The following is a 12,820-nucleotide window of genomic DNA, read 5'->3' on the forward strand; positions in this document are numbered from 1 at the left end:
AATTACGCAGAAACCGCGTGTATTGTAATTTTTAATAAAACAATATATAGATTATAAAGTACACTGTAGGACAACATTCACTTGTCTGACAGTAACCGATTCTGGGAGGTATATTTACCGATAAACGTGTTCGTTTCAAGCTCCATACGCATTTGCACAGCCCAGTCACATTAACATGACCACCGCCTGCATTCAAGGTCAACGGACACCTAACCACTCAGAGACGCTCTAGCGGTGGAGATTGTATGAAGCGCGTCGGGAGGGCGTGGAAAATAGTGCAGCCGTTGTGGTAATTCGGGAATAGAGCGATTTATCGGACGTCCAAAAGGGCATGATCATTGTCTTTCGAGCCAAGGATGGAATCATTTCCTAAACGGCTTAGTCTGCAATATGTTCGCGTGCCACCGTAGTTAAAGTACAGGGTGTCCCAAAAAGAATGACCTGATATTAACTTGTAATAATATTGAGACAAATGTCACTAGACGTAATCGGCATGGTCTAGAGTTTCAGAAAATATCCGCTTTATGTCGCTACGAGCGCTGACCTGGAGCGTGCAGCCAGTCTCGCGCAATATGGCGCCCGCACAACAGAAGGCGTATTGGGAGATTTAGTCGTACTCAGTGATCAGTTCAGCGGGCGTTTCATATTAGATTTCGTGCTAAACCACCGTCACCAAAGAACATTCGACGGTCGTATTAACAGTTTGAAGGAAGAGGGTGCCTCAGTAAAGGCAAAAGGCGTGGCCAGTCACGCGTTCGTGAACAAACAATGGAACAAATCCAACGACCATTTGAGCGGAGCCCCCGCAAGTCTACGCGTCGTGCTAGCCGAGAAGTTGCGTTACCGCGCATGACAGTGTGGCGTGTGTTAGGGCGTCGTGTAGCCCTCAAACCATACCAACTACAACTGGTACAAGCTCATCGATATACTGACAAAGCGAAGCGAGTAGACTTTAGCAATGCTATTCTAGAGGACATGGAAGACGACACTTTTATGTTATGGTTGATATTGAGCGATGAGGCAACTTTCCATACTAGCGGTAAGGTTCACCGTCATAATGTGCGTATATGGGGGCTCTAAAATCCTCATGAAAAAATTGACCATGAACGTGATTCAGCAAAAGTGAATTTTTTTGTGCTGTTTCGCAAAGCAAGGTTTCTGGACCCTACTTTTCTGAGGAAGAAACCATAACAGGACAATCATATCTTGCAATGCTATGGAACTGGTTATTCCCAGAACTTGACTCTGACAATTTCATCTGTCAGCAAGATGGGGCACCACTGCACTGCCACAACAACGTTCCAACGTGCCTCAACGTTGTGATTTCTTCCTGTGGGGATGTGTTAAACGATGTGTTTACGTTCCTCCCTTACCTAGTGACATTGATGAACTAAAAACCAGAATATCAGCTTCTGTAGCTTCAGTGACAGAAGACACCTTACACTCAGTTTGGCTAGATGTCGTCCATGCAGCTAATGGAGGACATATTGATGATTTATGACGGATTTTTATAAACTTCTATCTTTTCTGAGTAATTTAGTATGCAATTTGTTGGTGTAAAGCCCTTCTTCCTAGTAAATAATTCTACTTAAAATTGGGTCACTCTTTTTGGGACACCCTGTATACTGTGGATGGGGAAATGGCGCTATCCAAAACCGGCACCGAGGTAACTGTGGGGCACCAAGGCTCGAAGATGACCCGGGTGAACGATGGCTGTGGAGATGTGTGCAGGCGAACAGATGTGCAACTGTTGAGAAACGGACCACCCAGATGAACCAAGGGGCTTCCAACAATGTCATCTCAACGACCGTCCAGCGAACATTACTGCGTAGGGGCCTTTGCTGCAGCCACCTGGTTCATGCTCCCTTGCTGACTGCTGTTCATCGGCGATGAAGGCTGAGATTTGCACGCCAGTATCGCAGCTGGACGTCCAGTGAATGGCAACAAGTGGCCTTTAAAGATGAATCACGTTTCATGCTCTGTCGAACAGATGGCCATTGGCGTGTACAGTATGAAACGTATGGAAGCAAACAGTCAGGACAGAAGGCATTTCCTGGGTGATCTCGTTATTCTGGATGAGAAATTGGAGCAACACAAGTTGGGGACCATGTCAGAACCTATATCCAGTTTGTTTTCCCTTGGCACGATACTGCACCATACTTCCAGCAGGACATTGCAAATTTTCATACAGCTCGAAAAACACTAGGATGAGTTTACTGTACTCTCCTGGCCACCAAAGTTCGCAGATTTCAACCTGTCGAGGATGTGTGTGACGACCTCAACCGTGCTATTCGCGCCCATGGATCCTCAACGTACCGCAGTTGGCCACGGCACTGGAGTCAGTATGGCTCCACATCCCTGACGGCACCTTTCAGAACCTCACTGACTTTCTCCCAGCATATACCGCAGCTGTCTGCGCTGCAAAGGATGGTTCCTCAGGCTTGTGACCGATGGTCACACTATGTGATTGGACCGTGTATAAAGCTTACAATTATGCACTGCAGAAACCTTTGCATCTTAATGTGTACCCACCTTGTGTCTGGCGAGGAAAATATTGTGCTATAAATACAAGAACAAACCTCGTAGATGTGGTGTATATATAATAAACCAAAATGCCAAAGGTAAAATTAAGAAATATTGCAGGTCATTATGATCTCGGAAGAGCAGAGTGACCCTGTATGAATAAATACTCTATCTTCTTATGATAACTATCGTCAAAAGAGACACAAGTTTACCAATGAAAAACGGATTTTGCTAACAGTTTATTAGAAAGCGTTTGACACTGGAGAAGTACAAACTAAATGAAGGAAGTGTTATCCTACAGTATTTGACTTCAGTATGTGCATCGATAAAAATGCATACAGAAAAAGATAAGAGACAGTCATATCTAACATGGGATAAGACAAGGGTGCTCTTACTGTTCACTTTTGTGCAATCAATAATTTCCTTCCAAGTGATAAGCTACCCCAGAAAATTATTTCATGAGACATTATACCGAGTGAAAATATGCAAAATATGTCAGGACGTTGGTTAGTTTGTTTCCAAGATGAGATACAGTCAAATCTAACATGGGATAAGACAAGGGTAGTTTATCATAACCTCTTTTTTTAAATTATATCTTGAGAATTTTAAATAAGTAATTTCAAAGTTCCAAATTTTTATACAGAAATCGTGGTAAGTCGTTTTGTTCCCACCTTTGTGTTTGAATTTGGTCGAACTGTCATACCAAACCAAGACGCTAAATTGTAGCGATGACTTTATGCATTGCGTCAACTTACAGAAACATTTAATCTCGACCTGTTCGTACTTGCACATAACGTGCTGTCTGTCCGAAGTTCCTCACCAATAATCCAAAGAACCTATTCCATTATGAAGTTAATTAATTAAATCTTCCAGGTTTCTAGATATCTTATATCGAAGAAGTAGATATTGAATCGAAGATTCAGGCATTGACTGCAGGTTGGAGGATTTCAACTATTGGCATGAGACGCTTAGGAGAACCTAGGGCAGAAGAAATAATACAAAACAGCGGCAATAACGAGTTGGCTTTACCTTCATGACAGATTTGTATTAACGAGGTCAAAAATAGAATCGAAAGGGTTTAAAAGACGTTTTTGAGGCCCGCAGTGGCAGTCACAAGAAGATATAGAATGAAAGATAGCAGGAGCTAAATATCTAGGACTTAGAAATGACAAAATTATAGTTGGAAGAAATGAGCAAAGGAAGCACATAAAGAAGTTTTAATTAAATAAATTAAAAGAATACTCTAATACAGACCAGTGGAAAAAGAGTTGTTCGCAGACCAAATAGAACATCCAACTCATAGATACAATGAAATGTATTCGCAGTTTCGAATATAGACAGCCTCCAGCTGTGCAATGGAATGACGACAATGAAAATTTGTGCCGGACCGGGACACGAACCCGGATTTCCTTCTTTACGGTAGCCTTCGCTTTAACCGCCATGGCTATCCGAACTGGAGATACAGCCAGAGCCAAACTTTCATATATCGTCATCCCTGTGTCTACAACTTGTACTCGTACACGTCATGTAATGTGTACATGTGCGAAGTACCATAGCATCATATTTCTTACCAACACAGGTGCTGCAATATCGTATCGTATTACAGATAAAAAATTAAGCTCGCAACGTATCATGAGATATACTGTTTGGTGCAAGAAAAACAATAAGAGCAATGAAATTGAAGAAAAGACTGCCACATGTGAAATAAGATTTCCTCAACAATACACGACGACAGTTGTCAAATGCGGCTTATAAAACGTGAGAAAATTGAGGATCTGGACGTTTGGAGAGCAGGATTACAATACACCATATTGTTCTCCAGTCTTTTGGCTACGAAACCCTATTTTTCAACATAATCTCCATTCAATGCAACGGTCTCACGTCACATTATTGGAAGGGTCTGTATGCCCGCCGGGTATCACTCTACTGGTCGACTTCCAACCAATGTGTTGGTGCTTCATTAACCTTCCCATCATCCAAGTACTGCTTCCTGTGGAGTGCATCCTTCATTGGGCAAAACTTCCTTTGCAGACGCCATTTTGAAGGCTACTTATAGCGCCGCCATCTATCGGAACTTCATGAGACTATAGGAGCTGAAGCGGGAATACTCCACGATGTCGCACAACGAATTCCGCATTTCTTCAACCGAAATTGGCCGAAAAAAGTATTGCATTATTTATTGAATGCCCCTAGTACTAATCCAACCGTTAGACCAAGAACTAAAAAAAAGAAAATACGGAGATTTTGCAGCTGTAACGGCCGAACAAGATATAGTCAGGGCAAAAGCAGCACAGGCGCAAACATGCGAGCTGGTGCCAGTGTCATAGAGACTCGCTACTTGCGCCAGTTCCACAGCGCCACGGGTTGCCCTGAGGATGAAGATATCACCTTCACCTTGGCCAGTTGGTGGTCAAGTACAATCCGCCAATGACTGGACAACAGATGGAAGCCTACTCGGAAGATAGGAAAGCAGCTCTCGCCCACTTAGTTATAGGCCATCGTCCAGGGCTGACTTAGACAGGGAACGTCGTTTAGGGAACTCTTAGAAGCGGACTGACAGTTGCTGTAAATTGCATTTGCTATGTTCTGTGAAGTTTACCTACGAATATTTGCACTTAGACATCGAGGGCCTTTTTAGTGTTATATTACACGTAGTTCAAATGTTCAAATGTGTGTGAATTCCTAAGGGACCAAACTGCTTAGGTCATCGATCCCTAGACTTACACACTACTCAAACTAACTTAAACTAACTTATGCTTAGAACAACACATACACCCATGCCCGAGGGAGGACTGAACCTCCGTCGAAAGGGGCCGCGCAGTCTGTGACACGGCATCTTAAACCGCGCGGCGTATTACACGGAGTGTTGCAGACTTCATCATTCGACAAGTTACAAAGATAAGTAAATCTTTTTAACTGATTTGTCTGACTTTTTTACTAATTTTTTGGTTGTAGAGCCTACGTTCTTCTATCCCATTACCTGACCGTGGGGTATAGGTGTGTAATAATGGCAGGGAGAAATTGTCTTAGCGGTGTACCGCACCAGAAGCCGTTTCACGAACTCACAAACTCGGCCTACCGTAACAACAGTGGCATCTCGGCCTCCCCAGCAGTAGCGACGCGGCCTTTACAAAACTGGTGACGAGGGTTTCCCAAAGCTACAGTTGTAGATTGCTGCTTAATGTCGCCAAGGGCATCAACTTACCTCAGGGCAATTCGACCTTGACTACAGCCTTTATCAGCGCTGTCAGTAGATACGGCGTAGAATGCTTTGAGTACTCCACTGATAAAACCGGCTCATGGGCTATAACTTCCTCAGACGTTATAATTCCGACCATGAATGTTTCTATTCAGTCTGACTTGTGACACTGCCAACACAATATTACTAGGATGATCTCGTCGTTAGTAGCACTGGTGTGTGTGGCCACTATTTCGTCCTCACTGGTGAGCACCTTTTTCTCTCCTATTACTTCCAGTCTTTATTAGATGACTATTACCACATGTTACACTACTCTCAGGACACTGGCGTCAGAACAATTTCGGGCTTACAAGTATTCGTAACGACAGACTTATCTTTAAATGAAGAAATGAGGGATACTTTAGCTATCTTCAAACATACCAATTTCACATGAATGTGCTTAATATTTCGTGTACCAGTTCCATATTATACGATTAAAATCGTTGTTTTCCCATAGTTGACTAGCGTAACTGCCTCTCGATGTTTTGTTTTGTGTGGTGTTGCCAACAGTCGAATGTTATTGCCAAAGATCGAATGTTATTGCTAACTATTCAATGTATTTTTGTGATATCTGTGTTCTGTTTGTGTGTGCATGTATTATGTGTGTGTGTGTGTGTGTGTGTGTGTGTGTGTGTGTGTGTGTGTGTGTGTGTATATGTGTGAGTGTGTGTGTGAGTGTGTGTGTGAGTGTAATCGTATTTGTTTTGATATTTGATATGATTAGGTGATGGTATATGTAGTTTTTTCAGAGTATGTGTTAGTGTGTGTGTGAACAGCTCTTATTCATGTGCCAGAATGTATTTAATTTCCATATATTGGTTTAACCTGCTTTTGGTGCAGTGTTTCAACTCTTTTTCCAAACGATTTTTTCCCTTTTTCTTGTAGTTCTGACACTGTCAGGTTTAGAGGGAAACTTGGGTGAAATGTGTGTTGATGTTCTTGTGGTTTCATATTACTTCTGCAAATGTATGTCTGTGCCTTTTTTATTGTTAGTTACATTATTTTTTGTTTAAGCTTATTTTGTAAAGGTTTCACTGCCGTGTATGTGTTGTCTTCGGTTTTTTCTGTCAGTGCCATGAGGAGTGCGGGGTTTCCTATGTGCTGTGTTAACTCTAAATGTGTCTCAGTTGTTTTAACGTGTAATTAGACATTCCAAAAATAAAAATTATCAACGTACCGTAGTATTGTACGCAACTGAGTACGACAGGACTTCAAAAGTTGCAGATATTTGCTCGGAATTAATAAGTAAACACTCTGTTGATTACACTGAAGTTGTAACATACTTTATATATTACAACCAACAATCAACAAATAAGGTTAATTAATTAGTAGCGTGGCTGTAGTCGGTAGTTGGTCCACAACAAAACTACCTTTACTGTCTTTGACATCCTCATCTTAACGATTTTAGAACGTATTCTGAGCTTGCACATAATGAGATATCTCGGACAATAGGACCTTTTCCGCAAACATCGGCCATCTGCATTTCTCACAAGACATTCCGAATCCATTGATCGAGATAGTCATGTGGATACAGTATTTCTTGACTTTCGAACGGCATTTGACGCAGTATATCACCAATGTTTACTGACGAAAATACAATCACATGGGACATCAAAAGCAAACTGTGATTGGATTGAGGATTTCTTGTTAGGGGGAAAGCAACATCTCATCGATGACAGAGAGTCATCGTTAGATGTAGAAGTAACTTCGGGCGTACCCCAGGAGAGTATATTGGGACCCTTGCTCTTCATGTTGTGTATTAATGGCATGGCAGACAATATTAGTAATAACCTTAAACTTTTTGCTGACGACGAAATTATCTATAATAGCGAACAGTCAGAAAAAAGCTGCACAAATATTTATTTAGAGCTTGATAAGATTTCGAAGTGTTGTAAAGATTAGGAACTTGATTTAAATCTTCAGAAATGTAAATTTGTGCAGTTTACAAAACGCTAAAACGAAGCAACTTGTGACTACAGTGTAAACGAATCACTATTGGAAGCAGTCACCTGATACAGTTAAAATGGTTCAAATGGGTCTGAGCACTATGGGACTTAACATCTATGGTCATCAGTCCCCTAGAATTTAGAACTACTTAAACCTCATTAACCTAAGGACAGCACACAACACCCAGTCATCACGAGGGAGAGAAAATCCCTGACTCCGCCGTGAATCGAACCTGAGAACCCTGGCTCGGGAAGCGAGACTGCGGACTGATACAGTTACCTGGTTGTAACAGTTTTTAGGGATTTTAAATCGAACGATCCCATAAGTACAGTCGTAGATAATGCACATGGTTGGTTAGTTGCTAGGGTACTGAGATAAAGCAATGAACCTACAAAGGAGATTGCTTACAAAACACCGGCAAGAGTCAATATAATGTATTACTCAAGTGTACAAGACCCGTACCAAATAAGACTAACGGGAGATTTTGAAAGTGTACAAAGAAGGACAGAACGAAATGTTACAGGTCTGTTTGACCCACGACAGAGTGTCAGTGCAACGTTGAAAGCTGTGAACTGGCAGACGCTTGAAGACGGGCGCCAACAATATCGCGAAATCATTCCTCCAAAGTTTGTAAAAACGTTATTGAGGAATCTACAGCTCCCTAAGCATCGCTCTCGAAGGGACCGCGAAGACAAGATTAGACGCAATTAAACCATCATTCTTTCCACGATCCACATGCGAATCGATAGGGAAGCGACCTATCTACGTGGTCCAGTGGGAAGTGCCCTTAACTGTGCTCTTCATAGTGGTTTGCTGGGTATAGATTATGGTGCAGATTTAGATGGTAATATTGGGCCAGTTTCAGTAATTCTTCGCCCTAACCGTGTTTTTGTCAGGACGCGTAGTTTCTGAATGAAACCGAGGCGTAATGCAGAACGATGGTAAGAATGGAATGGAGCAATGTACGAACGTGAAATTTTATTTTAAAGTGGGGAAGGCAATGTCGCAACATGATGCGCCCGGTATATGGAAACAATTATTTGTTGAAAAAGTATGTGGACGAATGATACAAATACTTCCTCACGGCTGAAACTGAATGGAAAACTCGCATCGGCGAGGCAGCCTTTTGACGCGCACCTTAAACAGGACGGCATACGAAAATTCGTCAGCTCTTGACCGAAAATCATCGACGAATATTTCGAATTTTGGCGTAATTTACAGGAATGCCGCACGGGAATGCTTATACAACTGCCGTGAGAACACTGGATAACCGTTACTGTGTTCGCTGTTGTTGCATACAGACTGACTCAAAGACAGGAACAAGCCAGGATAAGACGGACAGTGACACCATTTTTCCGGATCCCCCACGCAACGTCACAGGCAAGCAGTCGTAGTTCCTGAAGCACGATCTGGTATCGACAAGTGAAATTGTCGGGTGATGTGGTCCAGGTAAGACGAATCTAGAGAAGTTGGGTGCGAGAAGTTGCACATTAAGTGCATTTTCTCCTGTATACCGAAAAACATTGAAGATTTTAGAGGGTTCCAGGAGAAAAATAAAACTGCGAATGGAAACCTGTGTCATAAACCGTCATTCATCAAGGCAACAGGGCATCAAATTCATAGGAGAAAAGGCCTGTCTACGCAGCAGCTAGCTCTATCTTCTCCACCGGCAATCGTGGCAATTAGCCGCGATCCTCACCGTCAGCGTACAAAGGGGTGGCCTAGTTGTAGGCACCGAAACCTATAAGTTAAACGCCCTGTAGCGTCAATGGGTTCCTATCCTCGATCTGTTCCGCAAGACCCCTCGAAGTTAATCGCAACATTTCTGGGACACCCTGTATAAAGAATACCTGCCACAAGGGATGACTATTAATCCAGCCACCTAGTAGAAGAATATCAATCAGGTCCTGAAGATCAGACATATGCATCGAGAATAGTTCGCGAATGATTCGTGTTGTCTTCTGCACGACAATGCACAGTCTCACCACCGTATCCCTGCAGCTGTTACGATACTTAAAGAGAGGTGGGTGGGTCTTATTATTATCCAAATGTTTCTCCTGCCCATCATTTCCGTTATCCTCTCATGATAAATGCTTATTAAGAAAAAAATTTTCGCAAAATTATTGATATTCAACCCAGTTGGAACGCTGCACTCAGTCGACTCCATCTGCATGTGTTGTCCGAAGTGTATATCCAGGAGAGGCGATAGTTTTGAACATTAATAATATACTATCTGATCAAAAGTGTTTAGACAGCTGTATGTAATGAGGAATTGACCACTAGATATCAGGAGAGGCGAATCTGCCGGTATATATGGAGGCTGGAAATACGGTTATGTCAGCAGAGAAACGTAACAGCGGAACTGATCTGTCAGGAGGGCTTAGAGTCTTCTAACATCGACTGTTCGTTGAGTAATAGATCTATCAGGGAAATTTCAACTCTTCTAAAACTGCATGTGTCGCTGGTTAGTGATACGACTGTGAAATGAAAATGCAGAGGAACAATCATACATAAATCAACACCAGATAGACCACATGACAGAGATCGTCAAGCATTGCGAGGGTGACTAAAAAAATCACATGAAATCAATGGAAGGGATGACTCGTGGGTTCCAAATTGCCACCATCAGAACAACTAACACAATGACTGCATGTAGGGAGTTAAAATGAATGGGGACAATGGTCGACTACCTCCTCACAAGTCATACGTTTCTGTAGTCAGTGATAAGAGACGCTTGAGCTGCTGTAAGGAGCGAGGCCTATGGACGATGGATAACAGGAAATGAGTGATTTGGAGTGATGTCACACTATGTTCTGTGCCACTTCCACAGAAGGTTTTGGGTTTGGTGAATGCTTGCCTTCATCTGAGTGCCAACACTGAAGTACAGAGCAGGTGGTGTTTCGATATTGGTGTCTTTTCATGGTTAGGGGGTTGGGTTGGGGTTGTTTTGGGGAAGGAGACCAGACAGCGAGGTCATCGGTCTCATCGGATTAGGGAAGGATGGGGAAGGGAGTCGGCCGTGCCCTTTGAAAGGAACCATCCCGGCATTTGCCTGGAGCGATTTAGGGAAATCACGGAAAACCTAAATCAGGATGGCCGGACGCGGGATTGAACCGTCGTCCTCCCGAATGCGAGTCCAGTGTCTAACCACTGCGCCACCTCGCTCGGTCATGGTTAGGGGGTGGGCCTCTTATTACACTTAAAAAAAACGCTAAAATGGAAAGGATACGAACAGACTTTACAACATTATACACTGCGTACGTTAGAGGAACTGTTCAGAGACGATGAGTGTTAGTATCAGCATTCCATGAAGCAGGATCTGTGAGGCGATGATTTGTGGAAAATAACGTCCCTTAAATGCACTGGCCTCCTGGCCTGAACCAAATGGAACATCTTTGGAATGTATTAAAACATCGACTTCGCTCCAAACCACAGCATCCGAAATAGCCACCTTCTCTGGTGTTGGTTCATGAGGAAGAATGGGCTGCCATTCCTCCACAGACATTCAGACACCTCATTGAAGCTGTCGCCAGTGGAGGTCGAGCTATCATAGAGGCTAAGAGTGGACACATTCCATAATAATGTCCACTAATAGGCAAATAAAGTCGTGTGGCATGAATGGCTGGTAGACCCGAAAAGGGATGTTCAGACGCCTGATTGAAAAGGTTTCACGCCCACAGGCACGTCTCCGTGTCGAACTATGAGATCTTGGGGGGGGGGGGGGTATGTTAAGTGTAGATGACTGGATTAGTGTGTGAATAGTCGAAGATTACCGTCAAACCTCCTTGCCTGGGGATACCAGATGGAAGTTGATGTCGTCAAGACCTGAATGAAAATTGCGCAACGGATAACTGGGGAGGGGAGCTTGAGAGCGCTACCGAGAGAGCGTGCCCTTTCTATGCGATACTAGGCAAGGGGCTGGAGGGCTCACACGCTGATGTGTGGATCCCTGCATTCTGTATCTTTTATATTAAATGAATTCCTTTAACTTGACTCCTTTGTGATTTTTAGGGTATGTTAAAGATTGATGACAATTGACTATTTATTTATTTTAAACATTATCACTCGAGTTTACAGCGATTGCAGCAATTGATCCAGTTTACAGATATTACAGTTTTACAACTTATAGCTTGGGTATATTATATACTAATCTGCACGCACATTTCTACGGGCAAGACGACTTGCGTTGGCCAAATGTATACCACCAAAGTCTCCCAATATTTTACATGGGACATCCACAATGTGAGGAGGATAACAGGCAAACTGGGGACCAGATACATTAACACAGGGGGTCAAATTTCCGAAATTAAAAGAGAACATTCATTTCCTTACACAGTCCGAAGCTGGAAATAAAAGAATTAGTGCAAATATTCAAATACCTCTCTTCCATGCGTGAACACCGAAACAGACGCATTGAGGGCACGTCTGCTCACTTACCCGTCTTCTGTAACACTCCCAGAATATCGCTGGCACCCGGAGGTCTTTCTGGACCCCGGTGGAGGGGATGGTCGAACCACTTGGCCGTATCCAACTTCTCCACCCCAAATCTTGTGACACTGGAACCTCTTTGACTTTGGCCTGCCTGTAATGTCTCTCTGATCCCCTAACCATGAGTAAGGTTGGCACTACTATACTACAGAACTACTTCCCAACTAAGATTTGGCTACGCTTTATGGGGAGGTGTGAGAAGGCTTAGGAAAGCTCATGTGCAGATTCACATTCACGTACAAGAAATGCATAATACACGACACATATAAATATGTTTTATGAAGCCTGACACATTTCTTTCCGCCCGTCCACATGGGTTCTGTTGCACCCGCGGCCGGCCACGTCGTGCAATATGGAGCGGAAACTACTGTACCGTTTCAATAGTACAGTGTGAGGTTCGTATTGGAGGTGACGGGAGAGGGGCAAAGCCAGTGATGGCACGCAGCCCATCCAATGGACAGATCAGTATCAACATTGCCGCTTGCCCCCACTTCATGAAAGGCTGCGAAGAGGTTTGGAATTTAATCCAGGAGAGTGGCGCGAAGACTGACGATCAGGGACTTCACGTCACTACTCCTCCTGTTCCCTCTGCTATAAAGGCAAAGGGGGAATGTTAACAGTGCT

General features: G+C 43.3%; 1 protein-coding gene across 1 annotated transcript in view; it reads left to right on the top strand.

Moving 5' to 3' along the window:
• Positions 1-5,846: 5,846 nt before the first annotated feature.
• Positions 5,847-12,820, top strand: part of LOC124622429 (acetylcholinesterase-like) — an 85,588-nt gene continuing 78,614 nt past the window's right edge. The window contains exon 1 of the mRNA XM_047148124.1: positions 5,847-5,967. Within this exon, the coding sequence (XP_047004080.1) occupies positions 5,914-5,967 (54 nt within the window). The 5' untranslated portion in view covers positions 5,847-5,913. The remainder of the gene's footprint in view (positions 5,968-12,820) is intronic.

Source organism: Schistocerca americana, chromosome 7 (assembly GCF_021461395.2).
Source record: "Schistocerca americana isolate TAMUIC-IGC-003095 chromosome 7, iqSchAmer2.1, whole genome shotgun sequence".
NCBI lineage: Eukaryota > Metazoa > Arthropoda > Insecta > Orthoptera > Acrididae > Schistocerca > Schistocerca americana.